This window comes from Erpetoichthys calabaricus, chromosome 12 (genome assembly GCF_900747795.2).
Source record: "Erpetoichthys calabaricus chromosome 12, fErpCal1.3, whole genome shotgun sequence".
Taxonomy (NCBI): domain Eukaryota; kingdom Metazoa; phylum Chordata; class Cladistia; order Polypteriformes; family Polypteridae; genus Erpetoichthys; species Erpetoichthys calabaricus.
This window is the reverse complement of record NC_041405.2, coordinates 40,607,923-40,627,953: the sequence shown is the minus strand read 5'-3', so window position 1 is coordinate 40,627,953 and position 20,031 is coordinate 40,607,923. Positions and strand designations below refer to the sequence as shown.

The 20,031-nt window shown below is 38.8% G+C and overlaps 1 protein-coding gene across 1 annotated transcript in view; it reads left to right on the top strand.

The window, feature by feature from the left end:
• Positions 1-20,031, top strand: part of col4a5 (collagen, type IV, alpha 5 (Alport syndrome)) — a 456,319-nt gene that overhangs the window by 339,532 nt on the left and 96,756 nt on the right. The window contains exon 42 of the mRNA XM_028815432.2: positions 13,763-13,896. Within this exon, the coding sequence (XP_028671265.2) occupies positions 13,763-13,896 (134 nt within the window). The remainder of the gene's footprint in view (positions 1-13,762; positions 13,897-20,031) is intronic.

The following is a 20,031-nucleotide window of genomic DNA, read 5'->3' as shown; positions in this document are numbered from 1 at the left end:
GACGTGGAGTCAGCGAGTGACATCATCCATTCCGCTGTTGCTAAGTTACAAACGCAGCACCCTGAGGCGCTTGTGCTAATCGCTGGAGACTTTAACCATGTGACGCTGGACAAAACATTGCCTGCATTCTCCCAGTATGTGGACTGTAACACCCGGGGAAATAAGACTATTGATTTACTGTATGCAAACGTTAAAGACGCATACAGCGCCACCCCGCTGCCTGCGCTTGGGAAAGGAGATCATAACCTGGTTCAGCTTCAGCCTCACTATAAACCAAAAGTTAGAGTCCTACCTGTAACCACACGATCATTCAGGAAGTGGACCCCGGAGGCTGAGAATACTCTGAGAGAACTTTTTGGAACTACAGACTGGGATATCCTGCAGGGATCTCATAATGAGAACATTGAGGAAGTTGTTGACTGCACTACTGACTACATCAACTTCTGTATGGACATTGTAGTTCCAGTAAGAACAGTACGCTGCTATGCTAACAACAAGCCATGGATTACAAGTGACATCAAGGGCCTTTTGAATCAGAAGAAAAGGGCTTTTAAAGACGGTGATCAGCATGAGCTCAAGCGCGTGCAGAAGGAACTCCGAGTCCAACTCAGGGCGGTGAAGGAGCAGTACAGGAGAAAGCTGGAGCAGAAGTTGCAGAATAACAGCATGAAGGAAGTGTGGGATGGGATGAAGATCATCACTGGCTGCAGCTCGAAGCGGGGTACCACCATTGAGAGAGACGTGAAGAGAGCAAACCAAATGAACAACTTTTTTAACAGGTTTGACCACCCTAACCCACTCTCACTCTCACCTCGGAGTACTGCACCCTCCACACATCCTTCTGCTGATACCAGCATAGGAAAAACATCCCCACCCATAATAACAACAGCGCAAGTGAGCAGAGAGCTGAGGAGACTTCGTGCCAGCAAAGCAGCGGGTCCAGATGGAGTATCGCCACGACTGCTGAAGGTCTGTGCATCGGAGCTGGGGGGTCCTCTACAGCGCATCTTCAACCTGAGCCTGGAACAGGGGAAAGTCCCGAGGCTTTGGAAAACATCTTGTATCACCCCAGTCCCAAAGGTATCACGTCCTAGTGAGCTGAATGACTTTCGGCCTGTTGCTCTGACATCACATGTGATGAAGACCATGGAGAGGCTGCTGCTTCACCACCTTAGGCCACAGGTTCAACACGCCCTTGACCCTCTGCAGTTTGCATATCAGGAGAAGGTGGGAGCGGAAGATGCCATCATCTATATGCTACACCGATCCCTCTCTCACTTGGACAGAGGCAGTGGTGCTGTAAGAATTATGTTTCTAGACTTCTCTAGCGCCTTCAACACAATCCAACCTCTGCTCCTTAGGGACAAGCTGACAGAGATGGGATTAGATTCATACCTAGTGGCATGGATCGTGAACTATCTTAAAGACAGACCTCAGTATGTGCGTCTTGGGAACTGCACGTCTGACATTGTGGTCAGCAACACAGGAGCGCCACAAGGGACTGTACTTTCTCCGGTCCTGTTCAGCCTATATACATCGGACTTCCAATACAACTCGGAGTCCTGCCATGTGCAAAAGTTCGCTGATGACACTGCTATCGTGGGCTGTATCAGGAATGGGCTGGAGGAGGAGTATAGGGACCTAATCAATGACTTTGTTAAATGGTCCGACTCAAACCATCTACACCTGAACACCAGCAAAACCAAGGAGCTGGTGGTGGATTTTAGGAGGCCCAGACCCCTCATAGACCCAGTGATCATCAAAGGTGACTGTGTGCAGATGGTGCAGACCTATAAATATCTGGGAGTGCAGCTGGATGATAAATTAGACTGGACTGCCAATACTGATGCGCTGTGCAAGAAAGGACAAAGCCGGTTATACTTCATTAGAAGGCTGGCTTCCTTCAACATCTGCAATAAGATGCTGCAGATGTTCTATCAAACAGTTGTGGCGAGCGCCCTCTTCTACGCAGTGGTGTGCTGGGGAGGCAGCATTAAGAGGAAAGACGCCTCACGCCTGGACAAACTGGTGAGGAAGGCAGGCTCTATTGTTGGCATGGAGCTGGACAGTTTAACATCTGTGGCAGAGCGAAGGGCGCTCAGCAGGCTCCTATCAATTATGGAGAATCCACTGCATCCACTAAATAATGTCATCTCCAGACAGAAGAGCAGCTTCAGCGACAGACTGCTGTCACTGTCCTGCTCCACAGACAGATTGAGGAGATCGTTCCTCCCCCAAACTATGCGACTCTTTAATTCCACCAGGGGGGGTAAACGTTAATATTTAACATTATACATAGTTATTGTCTGTTTTTTTTCACCTGTATTATTATCATTCTTTAATTTAATATTATTTATTGTATCAGTATGCTGCTGCTGAAGAATGTGAATTTCCCATTGGGATTAATAAAGTATCTATCTATCTATCTATCTATCTATCTATCTTGGTATCTGATTTAAAGTCCTCTCCAATTATTTTTGAGAATAGTTCAGCTACGAGTTTCACTGGGTTTGGACTTTCACGATTCTCAGGTAGACCTTCGATTCTAATATTATTCCTTCTGCATCCATCTTCCAGAGCTGCAAGTCTGTCTTCGAGTTTTTTGCATTCGGAATTTGCAGCTGTAGCTTTTCCATCGGCGTTAGATGCCAATTGTTCCACTGGTTTAATTCGAGCTGTGAATGTCTGCTTAATGTCTTCCAGCTGATCGGCAAGTTCTCTCAGTTTAGACGCATTTTCTTGAATGTTTTCCTCAATTTTTCTCATCATAACTTTAAAGACTGCATCAAAACGATTATATATATGTTTTTCCAAGTCTTTATATTCCTGCCGCATGTCTTGCAGCTCTAGCCGCAGCTTCTCGTTTGTCTTCTCAATTGTCTTGAGCAAACCATTTATTTCTTTCTTCATATTTTTCTGAATGTCTTGAGCTCACTTATGGCCGTGGCCAATGTTGCGATCATTTCCTTCAGTTCGGACAAATCGTTTCGGCTTTCGTGCTCCGCGGGTGAAGTGGCAACCCCCGTTACAGCCAATGCTTCCGGCTCGCGAGGAGTAGATGAATGCGCGGACTGCAATTTGTAGTTTCTAGTGATCTTCTGGAATCGGCGAGCTATCGTGACCTGCATCACTTGCACCTTTGCTCCCATTTTCGCTTTCGACTGGAGATAATGCAGTGGAATGGGGTCCTGGGAAGTCTGTGCTTTCGCCTGCCTGTTCCAGGTCAGTCTCAGAAAGGCCGTACCTTGCACTTGCACTTGAGCCTGATGCCTGTCTAGACTTGGATGTAACTTTAGGTTTCTTTTCCGTTTCTTTCTGACCCCCTTTCTTGTTACGCATGTTTATATACTGTAGTAGAAACTCCTTTGGTTAGGTAAATACAGGATACCTCGGGCTAATAAGAAATAAGAGAAAAAATAAAGCCGCTGCAACGGAGCTCCGCTTCAGACGTCCATCTCCCGTAACGGACGAGACCAACTCCCATACATAATTCATACATTATTTTAATATATATGAGTTGTATATAGTGCAGTTTTCTTTTTTAATGCCTAAAGCATTTTAAAGTTAAATGATTTATGAAAGGGCATTTATTTATGAATCAGAAACAGGGACAGAAACAGCAATATATTCCTTAGATATTTAATATCTAAAAGTTCTATTCCCTCAGTTTTGCAGAGCAGCTAGATTTTATTTATGTATTTAACTGTTCATAATTAACCAAATGATTATTCATTATTCCTTGTATATACAGATTATTTCTATTAAAATATACTAGCCTCAATATTCCCACAAACCTACAATAACTAAACCTACTAAAGTTTTGTTATACATTCTATTTGTCATATACAGTATTTATTATAATTTAATTCAACAGCTCATTACTACTTTGAATGTAATTTCAGTAACTTTGAGTAATTTTAACATGTTTCCACATTGTCTCAGAACTTTGGTCAGATTGATTTTGTGACTGAAATAAGGTAGCACTTATTGTTGACTCATGCACAATGTCTGTCTACAAAGCATGGCCTTTTTGATGGTGCTTTGCAACCATGTAGTTGAAATATTTTACTTGCTTCCCAGATAGACAAAACAAATCAATTACACATGGTAAGTTTTAATTTATAACTGTAATTTTCATGTAAAAAATAACATATGCTGCCAGTCAGCTTCAATTCAGTTCACTTTATATAGATAGACTGATGGATAGATAGGTTGAACTTTATTTATCTTTCAGGAAAAAAACACTTTGAGGGCTGAATATTTTTTCCAAAAAAACACAGTTGCACACAAAGCAATGGTTTCACGCAGAAATCAACATAAAACATATGTTGCTGTGTGTTGTGGCCACCAGTTCACCAGCAATGCTTGGTAGGGTGGCAGCCAGGCTGTCTTTGTGTGGCAGGGGGCAGAGGTTGCAGCGGTGGTCACAGTACACCGCAATCTGGTTTGTACCTATTGCCATTGTAAGTGGTGGTCCTCCCAGGCAAACGTTGACATAAGCGCATCAGCTACATGAACCTGTTCAGCACTACTGTCAGCTGGGAATCAATCAGCTGGGGACTGATCAGCTGATGCTGGTACCTCACATTTATTCATCACTTGTATCAAAATTGGAGTCCTACAAGTCAGAATCCAATTCAGTTATAATATGCAAAACATTATCCAGAGAGTATTTTGCTTTACGTATTTGCTTTGATCTCTCTCCAGATGTTGATGCCATTTTTGCTATTGTTTGCCTCTTGCTACTCATGCAAGCACAGGGTATCTTGGTGAAACAAATGAAGCTAACTTTGCTTCTAGCAAAGAAAGTCCAACATAACAGAGTTTTGTCACAGTTGATTATCACCATTAACCCCTTCTTTTGACAAAGTCAACACCTGCCCTGAAAGAGTTAAATAGATAAAAGTACACACACACTAGGACCACTAGTACTGTCAAATTAGCCAAAAATAAGGTTTGAATATTCTAATTACAAATAAGTAAATATTCGAATATGTTCGAATTTAGGTTAATGATTCTGGGCATTATACAGTATGTATGTTTGGACATGCTTTTCACTAGTTTATTATTACGGTATATTCATGGTCACACAGCAAGAATAAAACACAACCAGCAAAAAAAAACAAAAATCCAAATAGTCCTCTGGACACTGTTATTTAAAAACATGTCACAATACGTTTGCAGCACAAGGACACAGCTGAATGCTACAAGACCCATGCAACATTGTTATAAGTACTTTATCCTATGCAGAGGCAAGGTGAGTGAAAAAAAGGAAAAAAATATTAATATAGCATAGTATCAGCATGTTTACACTTCTTTTCTGGCTGCTTTTACAGCTCACTGTCCTAATAATAATCAGGAGGAATATGGGTTTAGTAAGTAAGACCACAGCAGGATAAGAATAATGAAAAAAGTACAGTAATAAAAAAAAGAGCAGCACATGTCCACTGCCGTTGCAATAGCAATGTGCATGCAGCTGACTGCTCCAAAATCTTATATATCTGGATGACAACCCGATAATACCAGCCCATACAGCTGGTATGACATCATTCAGTGATGACCAAGAAATACCTGATTGATCAGCCAGTTCATGTCGAAAAGCTCCTGTGGCTAAAAACATGAGAGTAGACAGAACTTGCAAAGGAACAGGTAGAGCACAATTCATCAAAGTCTGCCTTTGTAAAGCCAGAGCCAGTTCAGCACACAGCTCCAATAGGATCTCTTGGAGATCAAAATCGACTTAGAAGTCAGTCATCATCATCATCTATAAATACACACTCTCTTCTAATTTTTCCATTTGCAACATCTTTTAACAACGCTAAAGCAGCTATGATAGTTGAAATAGTTTAACCATTCCATGCAACATTATATCGTTACAGAATGATTACAATCAAGTGAATTCAATTTGTAAACGATATGCAAATAATTTTGGTGTATTTGATAAATCCTGCGTCATTAATACGAATCTGAAAAAGAAAGGTAAAAGACACAGAAAGAGTAGCACTGCTTTGACGCTGTGTGCTGCCAATTTGCAAAACTGATCAAAAATGTGTGTATACAGGGTAGGTGGCTACCGTGAAAATGTGCATAGCTTTACGCCAAGTTTAGTTTTTATACATTTAAAAGTGTGTGAGGAAAATGGCATACGCAACATTTTTGTGCGTACGCACCGTTTATACAAGAGGCCCCTGGGGTGCCTCTCTGTCTTACAAATATGAACCTGTTTTTCATAACCTTAGTAATAATACCACACCACTCAAAGTCCAACTCATATTGTATGGACAGTAAAATGAAATTACCAAAAGAAAAATAACTATTGAAAGAAAATTAACAATGTTAGCTAAAATTATAATCAATATTACTCCATGCAAGAGAAAGAAATAAATCCAAAAAAAATGTTCTCCATTTAATTATTAATATTAGTTAAAACACATAATTTATTAAAACTGTCTGAACAGGTGTTTCCCAAACGTTTTGGTGTCACAACTCAGATTTTCACATGGCAGTGTGTTCGCAACCCATCTTTGTCGTCCTGCATGAATTTAGCACAATCATCTGAGAAGGTAGACTGGGGTAGTCCCATTGGTGAATCGAGTGTGATTGTCAAAATGGGAGGGGCAGCTAGGATATCACCAGAACGTTAGGGTGTTAGATAAATCAAATACAACTGTCAATGCTTTATCTCGACCTTGATTGTCAGAGCAGTAGTGGTGAAGGTCATCCATGATTGGCTGCTGTGAAGACTAGAGGGCACCACTGATCCCCAAACTCCAAACACAAATTCATAAAACATTCCTGGGTTCAAATAAAAGTGGTTTTATTATGAAGTACCTTGTATAACAACACACAAGTGTTTTATTGTCTTTCACCCTCTCCTTCTTTTTACACTGCACTGCTACTCCTCCAGTTAAGTGTTGCCTGTCTCCGCTCCTAGCTCTGACTGGCCTGTACAAGGCAATGTGGTCTCTTTTATTGAGGACCCAGGAGTACTTACGGTGACATGACATAGAAAGTTGGAAGCACTTTCAGGTTATGAGAAAGCCAGGGTGGTCCTCCCCCGGCAGTGCCCTGTATCATCTGCCAGGGGCTCCTACATGGTTGCTCTTCCAGACTCTAATTCCCTTTCAGCCCTGCAGGCATCCAGACTGGGACTCTATAATATGGGGGACACTGCCACCTATTAAAGTGGGGGATGAACTGCTGCCAGCTGTAATCTTCAGGCATCCCACCCAGGACAGGCATCATATAGTAACCCGACCAGTTATTGTCCCCATTTAGTGCATCCTTCCATTATGGCCAGGTAAGGACTCCACCTCTGTCCTGGGAAGGATGCCCAACCGTCATCTGGGGCATCTACACTGTGATCCGTAGAGAAAGCTGTCGCTGTGAATCAAGAACAATCATAGGAGTGGGGGTGGGAGTGTATGCTGGGGGCAGGGGCATTTGTTTCAGTGTCAAGAAGTACTATATTAAACTCATTAAAGACAAATACAAATTGCTCAGGAAAAATTTATTAATCCAAAGAAAAAGTAAAAAAAGTAGTGGGATTTATAAAACAAACAGAACAGTGTTATCTCAGGGATAAACATAGGTGAATGATGAGGGAATTTGTGAAAGTTAATTTGACAAAGTTTCTAATTCATATGTAGAAGAAAGTGTGTGCAGTTGAAAGATTTGGAGTATAATAGCTCTCTGGCTAAAGGATCTGTGCTGGTAACTGGAAGGTTGCTGCTACTAATCCTGACAGTACCAGAATGAATGCTATTCCACTGAGCCCTTCAGCACAGCCCTTAACCTGCAATTGCTCCAGGGGCACTTTACAAATAGCTGACCCTACACTTTGAGAGTATGTTGTGGTATGTGAAAAAAGACAAATTCCTGTTGCAAGAAATTGTATGTGGCAAATAAAGTGAATTATATAAAAACGGTCAAAATATTAAATACTCCTGGGACATTTCAGGTTTTGAGACCTAATTTTAATACTCCTTACTTTTCCATTTTCTTTTACCTTTAACTTGTAATAGATCTCCCTATAACTCTTGCAGTGCCATCTGTCCTCTTTTCTTTCTTTGCATCCTCTCTATAATTATTCCAATAAACAAAACAATCCTTCCGCCTTTTTCTGTTTGATCTATGAGTGTCCCCCAGTTTCTGCTTTTTGGTCTTCTATACAGTTCTGTCTATTCTGACTATTTAAGTTCATCCTCTCTCAAATCTTCCTATTTGACTTCTTTTTCTGTTTCTTTTCCTTGTTCTTTTCAGGCCAGGTGGTCCATGATCATCATTGCTTCCCTATTTTGCAATTAAAAACAATGCTGTGTTGGGAAAACCACTCTTGTAGTTTTAATCAAGCATTCTCTGTGTATTATCATGGAAATACTTCTCTTCATTATTTTGGTTCACCTACACTTAAAACTATAAGTATATTTAGTGTATACATATCTGCTTTATAGTGCCCCATGTGGACAGCTTCCTTAACCAAACTGAGACTTTTGTGTAACTGCTCTATAGTGCCCCACATGTATGGCTTTTTCTGCATATAGACTACTACTTCAAGCAAAATGAGACTTAAGTTATCTGCTTTATAGCATCTCATTTATACAACTTACACATGAACAGCTGCTTCAAACAAAGAGACATACTATCTTGGAATAAGCCTGTGCCATTTACCAAAGCAGGTGCCCACTCACCATAATTTTTATTTTTGTACTTTATAGTAACGAGATTTCTATAGACTCGTGTCATATGGGGAAACTGTTGGGACCATAAAAATACTTCATTGTAACAAAAATTTCATTGTAACAGAATTTTACCTATATATATATATTGTGGCAGGAGGCTGGGGGCCAGACCCTGGCACAACCTTGGATGGATGGAATAATTAAACATGTATAACAAAGATTTTTCAATGTTCCATAAATGTTTTGAAGAGTCAGCGTTCTAAGCTTACAGCTGGTTTTACATTTATTACAGAGCTTATTGTGTGGCGCTTGGTTACATGGAGAAAGAAAACGGCACACCAGGAAATGGGGGGTTGGTACGTTTGACAGAAACAGTACTGTTTTATTAAATTATTCTATTCATGGTCACAAGTGTCCCAGCAAGCATCTAGCGGGAGGCAGAAACAATCCCTGGACAGGAGAGGCAAGAACAATCCCTGTACGGGGCACCAGCTCATCGCTACCGCTGCGCCACTGTGCCCCCCACAAGTTTAATACATGCTTTAATGCAGTGTTTCTCAACCTCGGTCCTGGGGACCCCCTGTGGCTGCAGGTTTTTGTTCCAACCACATTCTTAATCAGTGACAACACCTGATAGCACTGATCTCATTTAATTAGTTGCTATTATTTTTCTTTTATCCTACATTCAGAAAAGCACAGCAGCATGGTTTTTACATTTATAAGACATTTAGAAATGTTTCTGTTTTTGCTATAGATTTAAATGCTTAATTTTCTTTTGTTGATTTCATCATATTTCGCCCTTTCTCTGTGCAGTTTTTCCCCTTTGTTGTATCGTATTAATGAGAATTAAAAATGAGCAGAGCAGACACGCTAGCAAACAACACTGAATAAGCAAAGGCTGCAACTACTTTAGCATCAGAGCAACTAATTAGTAAATAATGGATTAATTAAACAATTAGAACACTTAAAAAAGTAGAATGAAAATCAAGATGAAAATATTGTTAAAAAGAAAAAAATGCATTATTCCCATATAACTTCTTGGTACATTTTAAATATTATATAAATATATATATATTTCTTTTTAACCAAACTTAGTTTTCTAATTTCTATATTGTTCCCAAAACACAGAACTTGGGAAATAACACATCAATTAATTAGCCCAGGAGTCCAATTAAAAACAGAAGCTGGTTGGAACAAAAACCTGCAGCCACAGTGGGTCCCCAGTACCGAGGTTGAGAAACACTGCTTTAATGCATTTCATCATGAAAGTGTATCAAGTATATACCGTACTATTCTAAAATATTCAGAAAGCTGTAATATCATGACTGTAATGTATTCTGTGTTGCAATCACTGCCTGTCTACAAAAGAGTGAGCCTATTTAAGAAGCATGTAGTGATTAAAGACTGGGTCAGAGAACACTCCGAATACGAATCATTTAATATGCTACTTTAGTTATGATGGGATTTGAGAAACTCTAGTAAACATCGATATTAAGGTGAAGTTTACGACGTTCTATTTTAATGACAAAATAAACAATGAGATTAAAGTGGAAATTCAGAGATTAAAGTCTACATTTTGACCTTTTTTTCTTCACTGTGTCCCTAATTTTTTGTTCTTTTTTGCATGCTCTAATATGCTTTTGTATGACACTCAGACGGTGGGCTACGACTTGCCTTTTAACCTCGACTTTGACATCTGACCACTTCTTTTTTATTTCAGGCACTGTATGACTTTCTGAACTTTAACTTTTAAGTGCCACTCCATCAGTTTCCTTCTTTGCTCATACCACTGCTTAAGTCACCAAAAAGTATATTTTCCTTGCCTCCACTACACTGAATAGGACCTCCACTTCATATTCACTGAAGTTTTTTTTTTACCCCGTGCTTTTGCCATTGTCTTTTCACAAAACGCTGATGGTAAGGGGCTATTTATATTGATTTGCATATTCAAAGGGGTGTAATTCTGGGTGGACTCGGGGTAGGGCTGGCATGCACTTGCATTACATTTCACACTGGCTAGGATCTATGAAGCGGAAGTGCGAGGAAGCTGGCTTATGCACAGTTTTGTGGATCTGATATTTTTTGTGCATGCACACTTTTGTCCATACGCCATGTTTTAGTGTGAATTCTGCACAGGACGTTATGCATGAGGCCTCTGGTGACTCATTTATAAAAGTCTGCATGGATTCAAACGTGAAATATATCAGTATGCCAAAAACAGGGAAATGCTAAATAAAAAAATATGATTTATAAAACTTGTGCACGTGCACATTCGTATGCAATTTTCCCTTTATAAAACACAATTATCTTTTAAGTGTTTTTGAACACACCTCAATCTATGCTTGGTTGCCACCCTGAATCCACCTCAATCATATATAATGAACAGATTTACCTGTAGGGTGTGACAATAGTGACAACAGAGAAGAGAGACAAAAAGAAAAACCTTTCAAGGCTGCAGCATAAAAGTTCTCGTCCCTGAAGTTGAGGCACACAAAGAACCTTTATTTGGTGGCCCAAGCACAGGTGTCACTAAAAAGCGCAAATATGTTGAATGGCAACATGTTACTGCTTCTATGAATGTTCTACCAGCCACACCATACCTGAAGTAAAACAAATATTTGAATGATATCAAAGTATAGACAAAGAAATGAAGACAAAAATCACATCTATCCTCTCTGATTTCGATCTGTGAATGGCATCTATATTTTGGAGATGATTAATTATGTGGTATTATGCCAGAGCATACAGATGTGGAAGTTGGAAGAGCTGCATAGGAATCAGGAAAAACACTTAGCATATACCTTTAAATGAAATAACAATGCTTGTGCATTATATACAGATGTCAGTAAGGTGTCATCTGGCTGCAGACCTTTGTTGGCTGGTTGACCAGCCTCCCACCTGATAAATTACCTGCCATCTGCATTTGAGGAGTCCTATGACGTGCTCCAAAACTGAGCACACAAGAACATACATGGCATTGTACAACCTTATCTCTGGGGGAAAAGCATAAGGAGCGTGTAGCCACTATCATCTGGCACATGTAATGGCACATGCTGTTACATTGAATAGTACAGGCCATTTAAAATACTGAGGGTTCCGCCAGTTACCTTACCATCAAGCCAGCATTTACTTGCAGTATCATCAGCAAGTCATCTACCAATGCTACTTTGCCGTAAAATAAATTAATCATGGGTTGGTCCAGACTACCATTTTATAACATTTGTCTCATCTTGGCATCACAGATGACTTGTGCATTAATGGAATGTAACTGCTTTCTGTTAACAAAAGCAGTTCCAATCTCACTATGTGCACTTATTGCATTATGAGTCAATTTTCCTGACTGCATTAGGATAACTGGACACTGCTCAAATTGCCTTTTTATGTTGGCCTATGTACCCACTCCTTCAGAATCTAAATAACTGACTCAAATTTAGGGTTTGTAGGTAAAATAACTGACACAGATTTAGCATTAGTAGATTGATATTCAGAATGCTGTTATGTTCTTATTGGTATAGCTGCATGTTTCTGCAATGTATTTCTGTTAATGGGGTATACAGTATATTGTATTTCTAGAGAGATTGTGCTTTAAAGTGTTGAAGTAGTAAAAAATTTTATTTTGGTATTAACAAATGGAGCAGCCAAATGAACTGAAGTGAACACAAGTCAAACAGCCACTTTATTTGAAATTACCTTGATTGATTTTTACTTGCTACAACTGTAGTTAGCACTGCCTCTGGTGCAGTTTCCTTCCATATTCCACAGTCCTGTACATAACTATGGATGCGTGCGACCTTGAACCGTGTAAGCTGATAATAAAATGGATGGACACTTGAACATATATTTGTAGACATCTTATTAGAGAATGAATGTAAAGCCTTTATTCCTTTATTGGGACTGTGTAGGACATGGTATTGAAAAGTTATTAATCTCGCCAACTACTAGTTAGCCAATCTCCATAATAGAATTAAAGTGGCTATAAGATATGTAGCCTATGTATGTTTTGTGTTTTTTTAAATGACAAGCATGATTCTGGCAATCACTCATTGAAATTGTTCCAGCCTCAAACACAAAGCTTTATCAGAATCATGACTCTGCTGTTTTTCTTTAAAGATGTGTTAATGCAGTGCAGTAGCACTGTGAGCCATTTTCGTGTGTAGTTTTTACTCATGCTTTTCTCACATATTATTTTGCCTTCCAAAGTAATATGTATATTTGCAGTCACTCCTCATTGTGGTACCTACTTTCACTCAGTATTAACAACTATGTAAAAAAGCTAATACTGTTAATTTTTAGCATTTTGTTATTGACTTGGTACAGGAGTATCAGTTCTTGCAACAATCACTACTGTCACCAGAGCTAAATTAGGGCAAAGAATCTAAGAAAAGCCTGTGATGCAATTCATAAAATTGAGCATGATTTTTAGTATATTGTCTTAGTAAGTTGTATTTATTTTTGATTTTATTTAAATGTTCTGGTTTTACAAAAAAGTTCAGTAGTTTTTTTTTTTTTTATAAGAAATAGATACTTGTTCTTTATTAAAGTACAGGTCTTGCACTTATTAAATCATAACATTTAAAGAGGGAAAAAACGTAACTTTAGTTCTTGGACTGAAATGTCAACATTTATTGTTGAAATAACAATACATATGCAAATAATGGGAAAATAAAACAGCACAACAACCAAAGCCACAAGAAAACAATTAAAAGCAGTGAACACTAATCCTTCATCATCTTATACTATGCTATAACTATAGTATTCTCATTCCAAAAAAATCACATTTCTTTTTTTCTTCAATATATTTAAATTTTTTATTTCAAATTTCCGCAACTGTTTTCCCATTCAACGTCCTACACTGACATGCATATCTTAAAACAACCACTCAGGCTGTTTTTGAGTAACATCACATTGTATATGTAAGATGCGTTAAAAATGTATTAAACACTAATCAAAAATCTATGACGTTTTCTGTATGAGTGAGTCCATATGATGAACATTAAGAGTTATGTGTTATATCTACTTCATTTTTGTGTAAAACCTAGGCTTATTTATGAGATATTAACAATGTTTATGTATACACAAAGGTTCTCCAGGTCCAGAAGGTTCTCGTGGTGCTCCAGGCATTGGTGGAATTAAAGGAGAGAAGGGAAATCTTGGACAGACTGGTGTCCCAGGATTCCCAGGTGCAAAAGGAGACATTGGTCCTTCTGGATTTCCTGTAAGTACAGTAATTCTGTAAGAAAACATTTTTTGTAGTAATAATTTAAAAATTACCAGTGAATGCTCCCAAACTTGAACTTGATTCTCATCCACTTAATGCAATTTAGATTCACAATGTGTGTCAGAACCTATCCTGGTAGCACTGGGCATGAAGCAGGCACTTTTGCTGAATGGAATGTCAGTCCATCTGAGGGCAACGTTACCTGCAACGTTACTCACAATGGGACAGTTTAGCATTGCAAATTAATCCATCCTCTGTGTGTACAGGATGTAGGAGAAAACTCACATATACCTGTGTAGAACATGCATACTCTGTAGATAGATAGATAGATAGATAGATAGATAGATAGATAGATAGATAGATAGATAGATAGATAGATAGATAGATAGATAGATAGATAGATAGATAGATAGATAGATACCTTATTAATCCCAAGGGGAAATTCACATACACATAGATAGATAGATAGATAGATAGATAGATAGATAGATAGATAGATAGATAGATAGATAGATAGATAGATAGATAGATAGATAGATAGATAGATAGATAGATAGATAGATAGATAGATAGATAGATAGATAGATAGATAGATAGATAGATAGATACTTTATTAATCCCAATGGGAAATTCACATAGACAGGAACCAGTTACAATTAAGAATGATGTGAGGAACTTTTAAGAAAGTACTAATTAATCTTGCACAACTGGAGGAATTCTAGCCCACCTCTTTTAAGTCAGTGGGTAACTGATGTTATATACAATATGAAATTAGAAAAAATCAAATTCTCACTTAGAGTATCTGTTCAAAACTTTTTTTAAACCTGGCAGGATCTAATCGATAAAATTTTACAATAAGCATTTATACTGGGGAGAAGGACTTCTTTCCCTCTTTACTACTCTTTACTCTGGCTGTTGGCCTTCCTGTCTTTCACATGGGTGGGGGTTGAAGTAAATTTAGGTTTGTTAAGTTTGACTCGATTGTATGGAACTTTACATGCCTTTAATAAATTCAATAAAAGATAAAAAGAAAATACTAATTAGATTAAGATCTTTCTGTAATTGAGTCCAGCCTCTTTTGTACCTAACACTGCCAATTAAAGAAATAGTGAAAACATTAATGCCTATGAAAATTAGTGTTTTTGAACAAGCATGGCAGAATAACATGGTATTATATTCTTAACCTTACTGAATTCACTTCAAAGTTTGTAAAGAACATTGCCTGTCCTGGCAAGTTTTGGGTTCATGGTAGGAACCAAACTTGGACAGGGCAATAGTCCATCATATGGAAAATGCAGAATGTAACTGTAAACTTTAAAAAGTAAATCATCCACAGTAGATCTGACACAGAAGATTCAAATTTAAGAATCTCAAATCAGAGAAGGAGAATAAAAGTATGATTCTAGCAGTTTGTCATGGTAGAAGAAAGACCTGACTATTGCATAAATGCAATTTTGAAAACTTGGAATGCATTTAATCATAGCTCAAAAAGTGGTACTGTTGTGGGGAAATCTTCAGAAAAAGCAGTCAGAATTTAGACTTTAGAATTTATTTCACATCTTAAGAAACACTTGCAGAGCACATAAAGCCGTCTCAGTTCATGGAGTGAGCCAGGTGGTTTGGGTGTAGTTCATTTTTATTTCAGTTCTAATCACAAAACATCCCCATTTTGAAATATTCCTTGTCATCCACTTTACATGTTATCTTCATAATAATGACCTTGTGCTGTACCTGTTTTCATAATAATTACCTCTTCTTGTAAACGTCTTTCCCCTAATAATCATCAGTCTTTTCATAACAATCATTAGGACTCGAAGGTCTTGCTTGCCGCCTGGCCCGGAGATGACCATCATCTGTTTTGCATTTCCTAATCTTGATCTAATAAAAATTGGAGGCCTTTTAATTGATCTGATCTGATCTGAATTAAATCTGAACTGTTCAATTAATAATTGCTTGTTGCACCAGCATCCAGTAAGACTAAAATCATAGGCAGCTTCACTGAAAAGGGCTGAGCTGCTGGAGCTGAATGCAAATGGCTGTTTTGATAGTCATCTCTTAAACTCCTGTATAACTCAATCTTAGCTAACACAATACAGCTTGCTTTCAACTTCATCAATATATAATATAAGAATTTTCAAAAACCTCAAAATATAAAATTAAATGCCATTTAAAAATGTTAATATGTTAAGTGTTTATGCACTAGCATGAAAGTTTACTTAGTTTTCTTAAGTTTAAGGCCCTTGAGGATTTGCAGAAACTTGTTTGGTCTTTAGTAAGCCAGTAGGCCCAGCAAAGTCTATCTATCCATCCATTATCCAACCCGCTATATCCTAACTACAGGGTCACGCAGGTCTGCTGGAGCCAATCCCAGCCAACACAGGGCACAAGGCAGGAAACAAACCCTGGGCAGGGCGCCAGCCCACCGCAGGGCGCGCACACACACACACACACCAAGCACGCACTAGGGACAATTTAGAATTGCCAGTGCACTTAACCTGCATGTCTTTGAACTGTGGGAGGAAACCGGAGTACCCGGAAGTAACCCACGCAGATACGGGGAGAACATGCAAACTCCATGCAGCGAGGACCTGGGAAGCGAACCCGGGTCTCCTACAGCAAAGTCTCCATGTGCCCAAAACAAAAGTTTGTTTAGTCAGTTCCCTAAAAAACACATCATTGGTTCATAGGAAATAAGGAAAGTGAAAATCAAGCAGGCCACATTAAAAACAAAAGCAGCAGCCTATAAGAAAATAGTGCCTGTCTAAGCCACTTAAAAAGATGTCAAGCAACTCCTTTTAATAGTTAATAGTTCTAAAACCAATAACAAGGCATAATGATCATTGATTTATACCTCAATAGTACCAGAGGACTCTAAGAAAGTTCTAGCAAGTAGGATTCAAATATTTTGAATTGAGCTTGAGGTTCCATAAGAGGCAATTACTGTAAGTTTTATTCATGCTTGGTTCTGGGAAGTTGGCAGACATCCATACACAGATATAAGCTTGTGAGCTCCACAATATCACTTACACAACTAGAAGTTATCCAATATCTCATTTGCAACATATACTTACTCAACTGAAGTGGACTGAGCATTGATCGTTTAGGAATACTACAGGAAGAGTTTTCAGATTTTCCACTGAACAAACAGAATAGATTAAACAACAGATATAGGACAACAGCCTGGAGTAGCTTGGTCCAGTAAGTAAGCATTGCACTACAGACATTTAAAAAAGTTTAATTATCAACAGTATTGAAAATAACTTTAGCAAGAATTAGTGTCACAGACAAGAGTTAAATCATCAAGAGCTGGGAGGGACAGTTTTTACATAGGCATACTAAGTGTGGGTTTATACTTCACGTGACGCATGCTCCAGCGGACACTACTGCTATGCAAGCATTGTACTGTTTATACTTGCGCGCATACTTTACGTAATTCTGGAAAATTCCACCAGGTGTCAGTGCGAGATATCATCACCGTGAGAAAACTTCGCTGTGTTGTGAATTGCCTGAAACATCCATTAAATTCAGAGGACACCTTGCCACAATATCTCTGAAAAGGATGTTTAAGGATTACATCCATTAGTCCAGAGATGCAGCCATTCCAGCAGGTGGGAGACAGAAACAATCCCTTGACTGGGCATCAGCTCATTGCAAGGTGAACACATTCACACACAGACACTAGCGTTATTTTAGTGTCACCAAATCCCCAAACTTTAATGTCTCTGGAAGGAAACTGTGGAAACCCACCAGGAAAACATGCAAACTCCAGGCTGGGAACACCAGGAATGTGACTCCCTGTGAGGTAAGCACCTGTACCACTCTGCCACCGTGCACCCCCACATATGTAATTATTAACAGTATTCCTTATTTAAATTAAGGTAATGACTTATCTGTGAAATGTAACATACATACTTTAATGTATTTCATCATGAAAGTGATATCAAGTATAAATCTAAGGATTCTAAATGTGCAGACAGCTGGAATATCAGGAATTTAATGAGTTCCGTATAGAGATTGCTGCTTGCCACTGTTGTTAATGCAGGAAAAAACCCCAGAAGCAAGTAGCGGTTAATAACTGGGTTGGTTTTAAGATGATGTTTTCGACAGTCTACTTTAATGATAAAATGAATTACGAGATTAATGCTGAAACTTCCACTTTAATCACAAAATAGACCTTCTCGCTGTGTCCTTAATTTTTTTCTCTCTGGTTCAAATATGCTGCCATACATTCCAATGCTGTTGTGAAGGTGCAATAAAAAAAAGACAGCACTGAAAATGTTATGTGAGAATTTTAAAATGTATTGTGTCATTATGTTGGGGGAATATGTGACGCTTGAATATAAAAGCACCACAAATGCATTTGTATGTCTGCATTTTGTTTCACCACATCAAACATTCATCAAACTGTGTGAATTTCCCCTTGGGATTAATAAAGTATCTATCTATCTATCTATCTATCTATCTATCTATCTATCTATCTATCTATCTATCTATCTATCAAACATCGATCCTGTAGGATCTCCAAAGTGGCTTTGTTTCACATGTAAATAGTAAACAGAGACTCTGACGTCTTGTTCCAACCTGATCACACTGCTCCCCCTGACTTTTTGCTGGTACTGCAACTCGCACACGGATCGCATTAATTTCTGAGGACGTGCTCAGAGGATGCATCAAATGAACGCTGGGAACGCATGGCAAGACATGGTTCTGAGCATGATGTATAAACTGGCCCTTAGTGCTGTGGTGAAGTTGACGTGAAAAGGTTCAAACAAGGTGGCTTTATATGAAGTGCTGAGATACTTCAGTATTAACAGAACTTCAAAGTAGAGGGAGAGATAAAGAATTGTGGAGAGGGATTCAGCTACATAGTACCAGAGAGTCACAGCCAGAGGACACTCAGAGAACATGTTAGGGGTAGTATACAGTCTATGGACAAATTTCAATTATATGTGCTTGTTATTCAAGTTTTTTAGAGCCATTTTTGATATTTAGAAAGATGGTTTGACAGCATAACACAGAGGATGGGGAAAGGTCTGTTAGCCAATTACACATTATTGGGTGAACTTTATGGGAAGCTTTGCAGAGGGGGAAGTAAAGATGAGACACCAGTTTGGACTTAGGAAAAAGGGTTGAAGCAAATGAGTACAGGGGATAAATTGTAAGAGGGAAAGTAAGGAGGGCTCTAACATATCTTGAGCACAGACTTCAGCTGCAAATAGAAAAAAACAGAAGGCACAGGATGAGACATCAAAGAGAAATGAACATTTCCAGCCCTAACTCACTAAATATATCTCTCAACACAGATATATCATACTAACAAGGAGAGGAAGAAGTTGGATGGTTTGCAATATTTGCAATATTTAGAACAGGGATACTGGATAATAACTGGAGCAATTAGTGGTGTTATTGTGTTGTTTAACTAGTCAGAGCCAAATTAATTGAAGTGATAAAGTGAAAAGATGAAAGGGAAAAATTAAGTATCTGGAAGAGTGGGACTGAAAGCTACTTCCATTAAGCAGACTCTCAGGAGGCAACCCTTCAGGTACAGGAGATTTCCCAGAGCTCATAGAGTCCAAAGTCTCTTATAGTTCATTAAGTGAAAGGGAAATACCTAGAGCAGAGGCCTCTGACTTCAAAAGCTCTGGGAGGAGTAGGGATTTTAGAAAGGAGCCTGTATCAGCAGAATCAGAGGGAGAGGATGATATAAAAGATGCTCCCACATTCTTCAAGCCGAAAGGCATTACTCGAAACTGAAACAAGCCTTCAGAATTGATCACTGCAGTCTTTGCCACACTGTTTTCTCCCATGCAACCTGCCGATAGCCAAACTGTAAATCCAGAGTGCTAAAAACTACTGCTTCTTGTAAGGACTCTATAATTTCTTGCACCAGGGGTATAGGATAGGCGTCACTGCTGGTTTTGGCATTCAATCCATGGTAGTCCACACAAAAGCAAAAGGTTTCATTGAGCTTATGTAACAAAACCACCAGGGATGCCCAGGCCGAGGTAAAGAGTTCAAGAATACCTTCCAGATGCATACGATAAACCCACTCTTTGATGATCTTTCTCTTCATAGGAGAAACCGTGTCAGCTGTTTGACAGACAGGAACTTGACATCGACGGTGTATATGTG